The sequence below is a fragment of the Cryptotermes secundus genome, unplaced genomic scaffold, assembly GCF_002891405.2.
Source record: "Cryptotermes secundus unplaced genomic scaffold, Csec_1.0 scaffold537, whole genome shotgun sequence".
In the NCBI taxonomy this organism is placed as follows: Eukaryota; Metazoa; Arthropoda; class Insecta; order Blattodea; family Kalotermitidae; genus Cryptotermes; species Cryptotermes secundus.
In genome coordinates, this window is record NW_019740661.1 from 934,829 (window position 1) to 951,868 (window position 17,040).

A 17,040-nucleotide genomic window follows, 5' to 3' on the forward strand; every position below is an offset into this window, starting at 1 on the left:
TTTACAATATATGTTAGCGGAGAACTAATAAATAGGGCACTAGCTTTCAATATTGCGACAGGTATCTCATCATAACCATGGGAGTATTTGGCTTTTAAGGATTTGATGATTCCTTCTATCTCATGGGTAGAGGCATGCTTAGGTCGAATATTTGACAGCGGACTCGTGAACATTGAGGACATATAATTTAAATAGTTATCATGCATAGGCTGTCCAGTTTTACTAATACTTGTATTATCAATAATATCCTCAGCAACTGTTACAAAATAATCATTAAGATTTTTTGCCATGATTTGTTGGTCGGAAGTTATAATACCCTTGATATCAAGGGATTGAATGTCTACTTTATCTTCTTTTTTCCCAGTTTCAGTTTTGATTATGTTCCAAATAGTTTTTGATTTATTTTTAGAGTCTATAATCCTCCTGTCGTAGTGAATTTTTTTAGCCGCTTTGATGACATTAGTTAGAATTTTACAGTATTGTTTGTAATGTTCTTTTAATTTAATATCATTACTAGTCCTACACTGTAAATAAAGATTTCTTTTGTTTCTACATGAAATACGTATTCCTGTAGTTAACCATTCATGAACATTTGGTTTGCTCTTTATTTTTCTTCTCGTAAAACTGGAGTAGAAAATCCTAAGATAGGTATTGAGAAAATTATTAAACATTATATTTATGTCAGTTGCTTCAAAAATATCTTTCCACATCTCAATGCTCAGTTTGAGCTTAAAATTAGCTATAGAGTGTTTATTGAAATTCCTTATGATTTGGGTGGTATTATTTAATCCTTGTATATTAAGATTTTTAAACTTAATAATTTGGGCGTCATGGTCCGATAGGCCGTTAATATGGGGATATACATTATAATTATTGTTTTTAGACACATCTAAAAAAATATTGTCAATGGCCGTTGCTACTTCATTTTGCACTCTAGTTGGAAAATTTACAACACTGGTTAAATTAAATGTAGACAGTAAGGTATCAAATTGCTGCTTTTTTTTACAGTTGTTATCTAGGTAGTTTATATTGAGGTCCCCACATATAATAAAATTTATATTTACATTATATAGATTATTCAGAATATTTTCAATCATCTTCAAAAACCACTGGAAATTCCCATCAGGAGACCTATAGATAGATATAACACAGATGATAGAAGTTGATAAGTTAATTTTTATGGCACAAACTTCAATGTCTTGTTCCTTGCAAAATTCTTGTAAATTAATAGTTATAAAACTTATAAATTCATGAATAAAAATGCATGTGCCACCATCTTTTAATTTTTCTCTGCAGAATTTTGCTCCTAACTTATAATGTTCTATTGGTGAGCTTTCCAGTTCAAATTCCCTTAAATGGTGTTCCGTTATGCATAAAATATGAGGGAGTTCCGGGAGTAGTGAGTTTAACATTTCAGTTCTTTTGTTTCTCAGTCCCCTAATATTTTGATGGTATATCATTATATTGTCGTCTGCTTTATTAAGTTCTAAATTATTATGCCCTATCTGGGGTTTAAATTTTATATGTGAGGTATTGTGAACGTTGTTTACCATAAAAAATCATTATTCCTAATCACAGGAACTTTTTTCCGCCTATTTGATGTCCTAGGAGGAGTTACTTCAGAAATTATAATTCATGGTTCATCTTATATCATATCATATACCAGAAAATCTTTGTTGGTTGTACAAAATAAGAATTCCCAGCAAGTCCAGCTTTCAACTATCTGTATGAAAAATCCTTGTTTCCTAAAGATTCTACAGAAATACCAATTTTGTGGAACTTTCATGAAGGAAAAATATTGAGCTCAGAACTTTCTCCTTAGTGCACAGTCCTACAAAACTTTAAACAATGTGGCATTATTCTATGGGATCCATCTATAATTATTCTTGTATTTCCAACCCATGGGTTAGGTGTTACAAGTCTTTCCTAATGTTCACATAATTATGCCACACTGTTTAAAGTTATTTAGGATTCTGCACTAATGAGAAAGTTCTGAATTCAATAATTTTGCTTCATGAAGGTCCCACAAAATTGGTCTGAGACCTATATTTCCATGGAACCATTAGGAAAAGAGAAGTTTTCATACAGGTAGTTAAACGTTTGTCTGCTAGAAATTATTCCGTGAAACCAACATAAAATGTTGCAGAAGTCTTGAAATGTGTTTCATATAAGTACAATTCAGTTTCTTTACAACATCAGAGATCTTAAACATCTTAAACATCTTAAAGCATGGAACAATAAGGTAATTGTGGTAGGTATTTTTTTGTGATCTGACAAAGGCCTTCAATTGTATCAGTCATGATCTGTTGATTCAAAAGTTGAAGACGTATAGAGTCAAAGGGCCTATTTTGAAATGGTTGGAGACTTGTTTAAATAACAGAATGCAAAGAGTTGTGCTGCATGCTTGTAATTTGACTACTACAATCTCTGAATGGAAATCTGTAAGGTTTGGTGTTCCCCAGGAATCCGTCCTGGGACCAATGTTGTTTAATGTTTATATTAATGATTTCCCAGGTACTCTTAAGGATATAGCACGTACTATTTTGTACACAGATGACACAACAATTTTGATTACCTCAAATGACCTAAAATCTTTGAATATTAAATTAAATAGAGTTATGGCTAGGGTTTCAAGCTGGTTTCGAAATAACAATGTGGTACTTAATTTGAGTAAAACTCACCTGATTAAATTTGTGACTCCTAAGTCTCCAGAGTATACATTATCGGTAACATATAATAATTTTAGACTTAAAGATGTTGATAATGTTAATTTTTTAGGTATGTATTTAGATTGCCAACTTAGTTGGAAAAAACAATCTGAAAAATTATTAAAGAAACTGAATACAGTGTGTTTTATGCTCAGGAAGTTACAGTCCCTTGTCAGTGAACAAGCTCTTCAAATGGTCTATTTTTCTTATTATCAGTCTCAGCTTGAATATAGTATTATATTCTGGGGTTCTTCTCCAGTTATGAAAAGTTTATTTGTTGCCCAGAAAAGAGTAATTAGGATTATGCTGAGATTGATTCCTGGAAACTCTTGTACAGAAGGTTTTAAGAAGTTGGGTATTTTGATGGTTCCTAGCCTATATATCTATTCTATATTGATGTTTGTTGTTAGGCAATTTTTTCCAAACCAACAATAGTATTCATCACATAAACACTAGACAGTTTGGAAAGCTACATGTATCATCAGTGAGTTTATCTTCAATCCAGAGTGGCGTGTTATATTCATCCATTATGGTTTATAATAATCTTTCTCAAAATATACAAAGGTTGAGTGATAATGTGAAGATTTTTAAATGCACACTGAAAAGTTTCCTCACAACAAATGCTTTTTATTCAATAGATGAATATATTTCTGCTAAGCTTGTATAACATTTAATAACTATATTCCTTGTAATTTTGTTTATGAATGACAATGTAAATTATGGTTATTTGGTGCTTTTGGTTGTGTGTGGTTGTTTGCTGTTGACACAATTGTATTTCTGCAATCAAGTCTTATTTTGACATTTATGCATTTGTCTCTAGCCCTCCAGTATTTTATCTTTCATAGTTTCAGATACTCTCCTCAGTATTTTATTCTTTCACAAACTCATTGATCGTTCTTTTGTTTCAGTGTCATGTCTGTTCTGTGAGTAGTGATAATATTTTGATATGGATTTGTGAAGTGTAGTACCATGAAATTTTATCCTTCCTTAAAGACCTTTCTTTCACATTAATTATAATTTAGTAGGGCGAAATGACAAATATTTAAGATTATTTGTTTACATTGGAGCCCACGATATATTTTTTGTAAACATTTCGCATAACTCTTGTGATTATTTGACTTTACATATTATTAATTGTGATACTCAGTTCTTGACAAGGGAATCATGGGCGGCTACAGAATTTTTTCAAAGGGCTGCAGTCAGAACCAGTCAGAACAGTTCCTTACAAACGTAGGTTTATGTAGGATTTGGGCGGATTTTAGGGATTTGAGGTTCTCACAGCAGTCACGTCGCTAAAATATAACTACATGAAACATGACAAGTACTTTCGTGCAATATAGACATTTGGAAAACATTACTTGTCAAGTAGAAGTCACAAATAATACGCTTATAAATAGCAGGGAACTAGATTTCGAAGACACGTAGCGTTACTTTATTATTACACGGTCGAAATGTAACTCTCTTTTATACAAATGTGTACTATTTGTCATAAATATCGGTAGTATATTGTGGCACGTAGACCCGTGACAGTATGTAACTGACATTGACAGTATCAGTATCAGATTCGCAAGGAAGCAGGTTGGATAGTAGTTTTCTATTCGACTTTCAGCTGTGTACGGTTATTAATTATCCGTTAGTGGACTTTATACCCTTATGCAATACGTTGTCTGTATTTTTTCTATAGTTCTGACCGTTCTGACGATCGGAGCAACTCTTTAAGACGTATGTTCATGAAAAGTAGGTTGTGCATAGTCCCACTTATCTAACCCTGTCTTAGAGCGTCTTAGAGAGAGTTGAGAGGATATTTCCAGTAGGCATCTGCGTATGCAGTTCTCATCAAAATGGACTCCTTTATTTTCAGCAATAACAGGTAAGGGTAGTTTATTCCGTTAAATGTTGGAACTTGTGATTTAATAAGTATGAATACCACACGCAATGAGGTGAAGTATCTTGCCGTCAGTTTGGCCTCTTAAAGCAGTAGTGCCACAAGCTCTTCACAGAAAACTACTTTTTATGCACGGTGTAATTGTGATTCTTATGATTATATGAAGAAACAGTAATTAGTTTCCTAAATACCATTAGCCATCGTGCAGTGGTAATACCGTCATTCTCTGATGTAGGAGTTCAATCTTATGATATTCTGTATGTTAATTTCAAGTTTTAAGGAAAAAATAAATCCCAAAACTCTTAAATGTATTTTAGCCCTTGATGTACACTTCTGTTTTCATAAGATGAGAAAATTATTTAAAGTGGTACTTGGTCTATATGTATGACTGTAATGTCAGATGCAGTTATTTATTAATAAGGCAGACGTAACCCAAAACACCAAAAGGGGTTTGTATCACCACCTCTGAATTTCATATTGTGCTCTGTAATAAATTAACCTATAATTAATTACTGATCTAACCTCAAATTTACTTTTCTCAGGTACTTTCAGAATAACAGAAAATTGTAGCTTGCAGCATAAGGAAAAATATTGTTGATTGTCTGAACACTGTAAGTTGAATTATTAATTTGTTGTACTGAGGCTGGAATTTAGTCATTGCATACACTCTTGAAGACTAGCCTTTGCTGGACGCTTGTTCGGGGTTTTTCTGTTTCCTTCAGAAGGACTTTTAAGTGGCTGCATGCTAAAGAACACCATAGCCATTTTTGCAGAGAGCTAGATATGTCTAGATATGTGCACTCCATAGGCCCCCTTCTGATTATTGTTACATGCACATGCTTCCACGGTATTCGAATATGAAAGGAGTATAAAGAAGAATGACAATGAAAATAAAAGAGTGAGTTCAGATGTTATTATTAAAGATGAAATATTCACACACTGCAATATAATTTTAGTTATTTTCTTGCCTTTACAGAAGCTAAGTTTATTATGATGTCTTAATGACTTTTCTGTTGTCATCAAGCACAGGGAAAAGTTTGTGTATGTGGAGGGTCTGAGACCAATTTCACCAGAACACTGTCTTGAATATCTTCACTTGCAAAGCCTCTGCTGTTGCCATCTCCAGCACAGTACATTCCTTTTTGATAAAATGTTAGATAGCAACTGGTTTGTGAAGGTTGTGTTTGTGTTTTGTGTTAATGGCATGAACAAGCACAGGGAAAAGTTTGTGTATGTGGAGGGTCTGAGACCAATTTCACCAGAACACTGTCTTGAATATCTTCACTTGCAAAGCCTCTGCTGTTGCCATCTCCAGCACAGTACATTCCTTTTTGATAAAATGTTAGATAGCAACTGGTTTGTGAAGGTTGTGTTTGTGTTTTGTGTTAATGGCATGAACATCTGAGTTTCTGAGACATTTCTAAGTTGTCAGAACTTCATCACTGAAATACTTTACGTTTCTGATGTATGAGAATTCTAATCTGAGGAAGTCAGTCTTCATTTTCTTATAGGCGTAATAAAGCTGATGATGGCTTTAGGAGCTTAAACATGTAGCACGTTGTAATACCATGTGATCAATAAATTCAGTATTGCACAGTGAGTGAGTTTTGATGGCTGTTGTGTTGAGACAGGAACAATTTTAAAGGTAAATTTATAGAATAACATGACAGAATGCATTCCTTGAAGAGCGTAATATTCCATTGTGTTGTGGTCATTATGATCACCATTAAAACAAACCAATTTTACTTCCAGTTGTTTATTCTGTCTGTAGAGAAAGGGATGAATAGTTGATTATGAATTAGTCGAATGTAAACCAAGAACATCGTCTTGCAGTAAGGAGGAATAATTGTATGAAAATATGCTAAAATGTATACTAGTCAGAACCCAGTGTATTTTTAATGGGTGAAATATTATTTGGTTTATTCAGAAAGATAAGGATGCGATAAATACTCGAGAGATATAATTGGAGACTTTGAGCTTGACACTTGTAGGGTGAGGAAGCAGGGTTACAGCAGAAGAAACAAAATCAGACCCATCTGCTGTGAATTCCTCCATTCCAAGTCTCAAGAGCAGAATCACTGACTCTACAATGTACTCAGTAGCAGTTTATTCACAAAATGTTATTTGCTTTTGTGTGGTCCATGATGTGCTCTCATCATCATCATCATCAGTAATCTTGTCAGATGACAGGTCCACAGTCTCTTCCAAAACAGTTCCTCCACTTATTGCAATCTGGAGCTTTCAAATGACAGGATCCTCTTCTGCCCCCAAGGTCATCCAACATCTTCTTATGTCTTCTTCCTCGTCTTCTTGTCGCTTTTATCCGCCCCTCTATCTTTCCTTCAATAACTTCTTTTAGAAGGCAGTTTCTGCGTAAAACATGACCAATCCAATTAGCCTTCCGATTTCTTATTTCATGTAGGATATTCCTCTGCTCAGTGACTCTAATTAACACTTCTTCATTTCGTACATAATCAGTCCAACTGATCTTCTCCAACCATCTTCAACACCACATTTCGAAGCTTTCCACATATTTCTGATCTACTGCCCTAAGTGTCCATGTTTCAGTCCCATACAGAGCTATGCTCCAAATGTAGCATTTCATTAGTTTCTTCCTCAAATTTAAGTCCAATTTGCTGGTAAAAAGATTCTTCTTCTTGCTAAATGCAGCTTTTGCCATGGCAATCCTGGATTTAATTTCACAAGTACACCTTCCATCATCTGTTAACAAGCTACCCAAATATTTAAAACATTTCACATTCTCCAGTTGTTTTTGGTCTATCTTTATTGTTACTGGGGTTGGTTGTCTCGAAATTTTCATTACTTTTGTTTTCTCCACATTCATTTCCATGCCATAGCACCTTACAATTTCAATTAGTCTATCAATCATGCCCTGTAGCACAGTTTCTTCCTTAACCAATAACACAAGGTCATCTGCATATTTCACAGTTTGAATAATTTGCCCTCCTAAGATGTGCTCTGTACATCAGGATTGGAAGCTTTCATTCATTCTTCCAGTCGTACCCCTGAGATAAACTGAAAGTATATGTATCACATTTTCTATTTTAAATTAAAACATTTTACACCATTAACATTGTACAACTTATAAATGCCTAGCACATCCGTGATCCTATGGCAAATCTTATGATCCACAGTATGTGTTTCATCCAACAAAACAAAACAAAACGAAACAAACTCCGTGATTTTAGTCCTCAAGCGAACTATACTGACCGAGTGACTGCCGCTTGTCGGCGAAGTTAGTACCAACTTTAGTGGATAGAGGGTGTCACGTGCTCAGCGCAACGAATCCCCACGGCCATTAATTTCGGTTTTATAGACAGAGTGTTTCATCCATGATGTATGTAAATGCAAATGGAGAATATTGATGCACTACTTGCACATGATGTTCATTTGCCATAGGTTTAACAGTTCCTCCAGACCCAGTTGCATAAGGTGATGTTAGTCGTGTATACACTAGTGGGGGTTGTACTCTTTCTTGAACTAAATGTTTTTCTCTCTCTCTCTCTCTCTCTCTCTCTCTCTCTCTCTCTCTCCCTCTTTATATGTATATGTGTATATGCTATGGGTATGCAGTAGTGTAGTTGGTTGAGGGGCTATGCTACAAGCCAGAAGGTCGCAGGTTCAAGTCCCGATGAGATCATTGGATTTTTTCAGTTGACCTAATCCTTCCAGCTGCACTAGGCCCTGGGGTTCACTCAGCTTCTAACAGAAATGAGTACCAGGAATTAATTAAATAATTTTCCTGGGGAGCAAAGTGCGGCCGGCGCCTAAGGCTGACAACCTTACCGCCATCTTTGAGCCGATTGTCTAGATGATGTCAGACCCTCAACGTCTCAGAACCCTATGGGTCTTCATGGCCTGATACAGGGACAGCTTTACTTTTTTTATTTTATATATATCAGATCCCTGTTGAATTTGTGCAGTAGGCTCAGTTACATGTTTAGAAATGTTGTCTATTACAAAAGAATCCTACACTCTTCAAGATAGCTGACGAGTTCCTTCAACAATTTTCCCATTTTCGGTTTAACTACATATGACTTAAGATGATCTGTTTTTCTCATTATAGTACCTGGTACACATTTTCTTTTTTACCATTCTGGGATTTAACATACACAGAAACTTCCAGTGTTTTGTTTCTGGCTGAAGATCTCTCATAATATTCCTTTTGACTGCTTTTGTATCATTTTATGCTTGAACCACTTTCTTTTTGTAACTTTATGTCTGAAGTCTTAACAACAGTGCTGTGCCTCTTGATCTTATTCTTATCAACATCTGAGCTGGGGACCATACATATAGTACTAGAGTGTTTCTTAATTCTAGTAATAGTATGGATAACAGTTATCCTCAGTGGCTTTGGTAAGGGTATCTTTGACTATTTTTACTTCTCATTCTGCAGTCATTTGATTATGTATATCTGGAACTAGAAGTAAATATGTTGAATTTTAGAAATATCGTCTTCTGAATATGACACTATGTGGTCCAGCAGATGTTCACTGATGTTTCAGAGGATACATACTGCCTTTATCTTAAGTGTCAAAGAGGGAGCCAAACAAGTAGCCAGACAGAAGGAGGCAGGCAGGCACCAGTGTCTTGAATATGGAGGCAGTAAGTTCCTCCACAGTAAACTTCTGCTGTAGAACATGTCATTACATCCTACAAGTAATTAGCCTGAAACTCGAGTCTTTACCAAGTGTTTAAATTCATCAGATTCAGATGATGTTGCATTATCTTGAGACTACTTCATATGGGATTCCAAATCCTTATAATATTTATTTAAACTAAGTTTTCAGATTACCTAAATGAATCTTTTCTTGAAAGTCCGAATAATAATCAGCAGCAACTAAACGATACTGTGGCATATAGACCTGTTACTAAGTAGTGACTGTAAACAGCAGCAATGGCTGGGTAATTCTCGCAACAGTAGAACAACAGGTTTATACAATCCATTTCTAAGCATTGGCTTGGTAAACGCATTCCTGTGGAAGCAGACATGCATGCCACAGTAGAAGAATGGTGTTTTCTAATTGGTCAGTGCCGAGATGTTATAAACAGGACAGTTTGGAGCAACAAGTTAGTTGTTGGTTAGAGTTGTTAGCAGTTATACCTGTAAGAAGACAGTTTGAAGTAATGAGTTGGTCGTTCGTTAGAGGTGACAGCAGTTCAGTGGAGTGAAGTGACGTAAAGTAACTGGTTGGTGAGTGAGAGAGTACAGTTGTCTGTTGAAAGCCTGCGAAGAGAAGACTAGGAGGTTGGTGTGAAATGGCCACCAGCCTGGGACCCAGTTAGTTGAGGGTTGGCAGTTCAGTTTAGAGTTCATATGTGGTGTGTTAACCATTGGGCAACAGCCTGGCCAAGGAAGCTGAAGAATCTCCATTGTTAAGATTAGTTACCACGAAATGTCCTGTGAAGACATTGCTGATGAATAGCACTTGTTGATAGCTGTTGCCAAGTAACGATTGGTGAAGGCAGTCTGAGAAGACTTAGCATGGAGTGATATGTAGTGTAGAAATCAGCAGTAGTGTTATAGTTATTTTTAGTTACGAACTTTAAGTGGTCAATAAATCTATTCATCAATCTATACTCTCTCTAAAGTTACCCCTAAAACATGACAGTATTTTTAATTTGACACACACTAGATGCAGTTCTTTGACAAGGACCATTTGGTACAACATGGCATAACACTGGTTTCTCTCTGTTACCAGCTTTGTTAAGTGGGACATATATAGTCCTTTTGATCTCTTCATGCTCTTGTGCACCAATGAATGAAATGAAATTAATAAAAAATAATGAATTCCGTCAAGAGTGCCCCTTCTCACAATAGAAGGAGAAATTTTACCATTGCCCTTCAGTAACAGATCACATGCATTTATAATTTTATCTTCAAATGTTCAGTCTGATATAACTTCACATAGAACATCTGGTCTCTTACCTGTTCATCCTTCTTGTTTGTTTGACATCTTTTACAAACCGGATCTTATGTTTCTTTTTTTTTAATACTGTAATAACACAGGTCTGCAAAAATGACCTCAATTTCCCCCTATCACGTACGGTTTTTTGGAAAATAATAGGGGTTTACAATAAAAAATCATAACAGTGATGAAAAAATCACTAATTTAATTACATTGAACTAAACATATTATTTCTCATTATTAAACAAACAATTCCTTTATGATATATTTAACATTCTGTGTTCAGTCTTTTTGCCTGTGAAACCTTTTCTTCTTCTCTTTGATGCTACTCCGAACACGCTTTCGCTTTCAATTTTCCGTTTCCCGCTTGATCATCCAGCAGTAGTCAGCTAGCATATTCGCATTCCATCTTCCTTGGTAGCATCTTTCGATATCATGGACATCCTGGTGAAATTGTTCACCCTGCTCTTCACTGTAGGCTCCCAAGTTTTCGGGAAAATAGTCGACATGGGAGTGTAAGAAATGAACTTTTAAGCTCATCTTGCAACCTTGAGCTTTATATGCAGCCAACATGCGTTGTACATTGGTTTTGTAGAGAGGGTCTTTAGTGTTCCCCAAAAACTTGTGCACTACGTCTTTGAAGGAGTCCCATGCTTCTTTTTCTTTTTCTCCCATTTCCCTCTTTTGAGAAAAACTGAGTGAATTCCTTCTCTCGGTGCCTGTACCACGAGAATGATGTTCCAGGTGACAGCAAGTTTTTATTTTTTAGTCTTGACCCTAGCAATTCGGCTGCATCTTTGGAAAGGCCTAAATCTCTAACTAAGTCATTGAGCTCACTCTGAGAAAAAGGTTGGGGTCCCTCATCAACAGAAAAATCTGAGCTGGATTCATCCTGGGGTGGTAATATAGTTCTGTCCTCCGAATCACTCTGTATATCATCCAAACTGGAAGGTGGGAGGGGAACTGGTATTTCAGAGCTATGAGCCACTGGACGAATAGCTGAATTAAGGTTTGGGTAAGATATTTTCTTTTTATTTTTTGTATTAAAGCCTTTCACATCTACCGAACAGAAATAACAATCAGTCGTGTGGTTTTGCTGTTTACACCACATCATAGGAATGCTAAAACGAAATTAGTTTTTCTTACCCTTAAACCACAAACGAAGATCTTCCTCGCACCTTCTGCACACCTTGTGAGGAGCCCAAGGTTTGTCTTGATCCCCGAGTTTCAATTTGAAATAAGCAAAATACACTTTCTTCACAAAATCACTTATGTCTCTTGTTGACTTTTAACTATGTATTCACCACAAATAAAACAAAAGTTGTCCGGAGAAATAACACAACCTCTGAGCCATAATACAGAGCTAAAACACAAGCACAGTCACGTTTGAATGTAGGATGTAAACTGAGTGGCTTATACATCAACCAAGATCCTGAACTTATTTAGCATGTTGAGACATGATCAAATCTGACAGCAGGCTTGTTTATACTCATTCCTATTGCCCCAAAGAACATGTCTAAACATGCTCAACTGAGCTAGTAAGATTCCTCACCTTTCGCTACAAACAAAGTAAACGTGTTGGGACATGATTGCCTGACAGTATTATATTTAAGCATCCTGTTACACTCACACAATATATATGAGACAAACTCCGTCTTAAGTGCAACAATTTAATTGTAGTTCTTTCTTCTTTCCCTCCTCCACACTACATGTTTCGGCCCTAAATGGCCATCATCAGGTGTGTATTCTTACGTAGCTGCTACACTGCCCGTAGTTTAAAATTTAAAATCACCAGTCTTTCCAGTTGTATGTATGTATAAAATCTTTGTTAACCTACACGCGTCAATTTGATTGTTGGAGGGGGAATGGGTAGTGGGGAGAGGGAGGTACCTCCCTAATTGCCTTACTAAGGTCTTACAGCCCAAGACAAATGTGCGAATTTGCACCATGCTTTACCACTATGGTTAGTGAGTTGAAGCATGGAGTTATTTTCTGTTGCTCCACTTTGTGCAGTGGGCCAGTTTCTTCTTCTTTTTTTTCCTCCCCTCCACGCTGTTGAGCTAGGATTCTAGAAGTTTTACAAGACCAGCAGATACTCTTGTAAGTGGTTGACTAACCTAATGCACATCATCATGGATATATGGTGCAATATTCAGAAGTTGGTTCTCCTATGCCTGTAAACCACTAGCGCAACTAACTGCATGGTGTTGAGTGCTTTTGCAAAGCCAACAGTTTTTCAGTTACTTAGGAATTTTCCACCATTTTGTGGAACCAGAAGGTTTGTTACTGTGTTCACAAGAGCTCTCCACTGTTCCCTATCCTGAGCCAGATAAATCCAGTCCACACCACCCACAGCCTACTTTTATAACATGCATTTTAATTTTATCCTTCTACGTATGTCTAGATCTTCATAGTGGTCTCTTCTTGATTTTCCACCATTATCCTGTATACATTAATCTCCCCTATGCATTCTACATACCCTGCACATCTCATACTCCTTGACTTTATCATTCTACGTGTAGTTATATTTGGCTAAGAATGCAGGTTACAAAGCTCGTCATTGAACAGTTTGCTCCAATGTCTTATTATTTCATCCCTCCTTTGTCCAAATATTCTTTTGAGCACCCTGTTCTCAAATACCGCAGTCTGTGATCCTCCCTTAATATCTGAGAGCAAGTTTCATACCCATGCAAATCTATATACAAAATTAAAATTTTGTAAATTTTAATTTTTGTATTTAGACAGTAGACGATGACAGAAGGTTCTGAACTGAATGGTAGTAAGGATTACCTGAATTAAATGTACTCTGAATTTCCATATGAATCAAATTTTGATTTGTTAATGTTCCCAATATCTGAAATTTCCCTCATTCCAAAATGATCTGTTAACTATTTTTATGATATGATTTTGCGATCAGACTCATAAAACATTTTTTCTTAAAAACTAATGTTCATCGCTATTCTTCAACCACCTGAAGCTTTATGTTATGATGGGGACATTGCAAAATACCGTAAGAAATGAAAACGTCACTTCATTATGCATGTACACGTAGTAATAGCATTGGAACAAGAAATTCAATGGCATGGTTGTTAGAACAGATAAAATTCTCATCTCTCCTACTAACTGTGGCATATAACATTGTATTTGGTTTCTAGAAGAAATGAAGATACAGTAATTTTACAGGTATAATGTACTCATAGTAGTTTGTTTGCAAAATGTAATCTATACTGCTTTGGTCCATGGCCTATTCTATATGGCATCTAGACTAGAACTTTTAAGTCATGCTTCCAGTCACAGAATTTAAAAAGGTTACATAGCAAGTTACAAGAAAGTGGTATCTTGAGTCAGATATTTTGCAAAGAAAATAATCTACAGAAAGTCCAGTTTTCTTAAGTACAGTTATTAGGTAGTTCAGTCAGTTGTCACTCACAGTTTGAGAATTTCATCTCTGTCGCCAGTTTTTCTGAAAAGCAGCATGAGTTGCATTCATCATACACACCTTATACTGTTCCTTATCATCACAGTGCAATCAATGCAACACAAATTTTTGAAATTGGTACAAATTCCTTGTTGCGCCGATGTATGTTGTGATTGACAAGTGTGAAAGTAAACGATGCTATGGATTACAGTGGTGCACAACTCATCATAAAAATACCTTATAGTTTATTTTTCCTACTTCTTTACACCTGCTTACATGAACACCATCAAGGATGAAGTTTAGAAAATGTTGGAAATACTAAATCATGTGCCTGGATATGATTTTTGAAAAGTGGTATGAGCTTCTTGTAGATTACACAGGATTATGTCTTCTTGCACATGGATTCTACTCCCATTTATGTATATAGGGATGTCAGTGCTTCATTCCTATGCAAATTTTCACAGTAATAGAATTCTGCCACTCTTGATTTGGTTTGAATTTCAGCATGTTTCCTGTTCCTGGCTTCAGGTTTAGTGAGGCTGTTATGTTCTGTGCTTACATACACATGTAGCAGAATGTTTTTTTTTTTTTGTCTAAAAACATTACTTTCTTCATGTTCTAGCTTCTTAGGGCCATAGTCAGATTTGATATTTCGGCAGTAAACCTGAATTCGAGTATGGGTATTAAAGAATAATAATCTCTGACTACTTGATAGCAGGCTGGAGATTTGGGTGTTTCAGCAAAATATCCTTCAGACACCAATGTGTCTCTAGACAGTTCTTTGTTAGTGCTTCATGAATATCTCTCATGTTCTGTCTCCAATAGGGGGACGTGGTAGTGTAGTTGGTTGAGGAACTATGCTACAAGCCGGGAGGTCACTGGATTTTTCAGTTGACCTAATCCTTTGAGCTACTCTATAGTCCTGGGGTCGACTCAGCCTGTAGCAGAAATAAGTACCAGGAATATTCCTGGGGGTAAAGGGCAGCCGGCGTGTAAGGCTGACAACCTGACCGCCAACTGTGAGCCGATTGTATAGAAAATGTGGGAGCCTTGACGTTTCACAACCCTATGGGCCTTCACAGCCTGTTACAGGTATAGATTTACCTTTATTCTGTCTTCTGTAACTTTTGTTTTGGTGTTTATTGTCCATCTGTTTGTGTATACTTATTTTGGTTTGGAAATAATGTGGAAGATGGTGGGCTGTTTCAAAATGTGTACCCATTTATTGTTCCATCTTCCAGAAAAGGGGGTAGGTAGCCCGTCGTTTAAAGACAGCCCCGTGAACCAAACAAAACATTAGCGATTGCCACGCACCTCATTGTTAGAATTCTACAGCAAAGCTCTTTCAATAGAAAATGTCCACTGTACGCAACATGCAAGACACAAGAATGTGGTACTTTCAAAATAAGACAAGACAGAAAGGATCTTGTAACCGGTTACAATTGCCGATCGCTGTAACTGGTTCTTAGGGCCTGCTCCCAAATTATATTACTTTTATTACTTATGTTGACTTACTGTTTTCTGATAAAAGAAAGACGAGACGGATAATAGCACACTGCTTGCTGAAGTGTCATTCAGGTTATGTCAGTTCTGTACAGTTGGTAATAACCGTGATGCTGGCCATATGGTAAAAGTAAGTAACAAATATAAAGGTATCCCTGTACCAGGCCGTGGAGGCCCATAGGGTTGTGAGATGTTGAGGCTTCCACATTTTCTAGACAATCGGCTCGTAGATGGCGGTAAGGTTGTCAACCACATGGTGCTAATGTTAATGCCTGGAGTTTAGCTTTGTTTCCTGAATACGCCTTTGGCTTGCAGTCTAGATATGGAGATAGTCTCACTTTGCTACCTTTGCCTGTATAAGTTTACCTTTATAATAACTTCTGGTAGAAATGTAGAATTTGATTTTTTCTTATGGTGCAATATTAGCAGTCCGTACTTAATGTCTTCTGCATGTATTGATGGCAGTGACCATAATGTCCTTATTTCTACATCGTTGGAGAGACTAGGGCAACATTTTTACTGTAATTCCATTTTTCCATAACCACAGCTGAGACAGCAGTGACTCAAGACAGGAAGTAGAATATTCTCCGTTGTTTGTTGAAACGCTTCGCGGATATTGTCGCACAATAAAGGGTATGATGAGGGCTAGGGCACACCAAGGAAACTGGCAACCGCAACGCAACCGCAATTTCCGATGTAGCCGACCGCCGACGTACAGTTGCCACGACTGTCACTCGAGCTTGAGTTCTCTCTCTCTCAGGGATACGGGTGCTTTGGAGATGGGAGTGGAACACACTTCGGGTTAAATAAATCCGGGATCTCCAGAACACGCCGTGGATGGCAGTTTTAATTCAAAATTTCATCAATGATAAATCTGTACATTATTCTCCTAGCTAGCCGCTCCGTCCGCTGACCAGCTACCACTGCTATTCTTAAACACGTCTCTCCACTCTATCTACATTCCAACTACTGTCATCCTCCGCTCCCTATAGCCGACCCCCTCTCTTTACAAGTCCCCCAGTTGGCATCCGAAAAACAAGAACATAAAAGGGGAGAGCCAAGTGTCGAGCCCGACACCTGCCCGACATTCGTATTTTTCCAGATGCCCATAAACCTCTGTCGGTCTTCAAGTAATCCAATACCCCTCCCGGCTGGTCTCGCACGGTCAGGTCATGGGTTTATGAGATACTGGGCGTAAACAGGTGGCGTTAGGGACAATAGCGGCACCCTTAGCCTGAGGAGGACAATAGCGGAATTACACTTAGAAGGTCCGGGGATGGTACCTCGCCGATGGAGCGTCTCTCACGGTATTAAACAATGTATAAGTAATTCATACCCTTAATTATATAATTTTGACGAGGGAAGTACGGTTACACCGAGAACTGTTATCAGCCTGAGTTGAACACCTATTACTGAATGGAGCCCGTGCAAATTGAGGAAACGGCAACGCAGTTTCCGCATAATCCGGATTCCGTTTTAGACCGGGTTTATATTCCGTCCCGATTGTATGTCAGATTCCGTCGTGTAAGTACGAGGGTCGTACTGAACGTCATGAGCAACAATTTTTTGTAAAGTAACATGCTTTATTATTGACAA

General features: G+C 37.0%; 1 protein-coding gene across 1 annotated transcript in view; it reads left to right on the plus strand.

Annotated features, from left to right (window-relative positions):
* The first annotated feature begins 4,244 nt into the window (after positions 1-4,244).
* The window catches only part of LOC111872493 (ATP-binding cassette sub-family G member 4), a 94,695-nt gene continuing 81,899 nt past the window's right edge, over positions 4,245-17,040 (plus strand). The window contains exon 1 of the mRNA XM_023866467.1: positions 4,245-4,578. Within this exon, the coding sequence (XP_023722235.1) occupies positions 4,550-4,578 (29 nt within the window). The 5' untranslated portion in view covers positions 4,245-4,549. The remainder of the gene's footprint in view (positions 4,579-17,040) is intronic.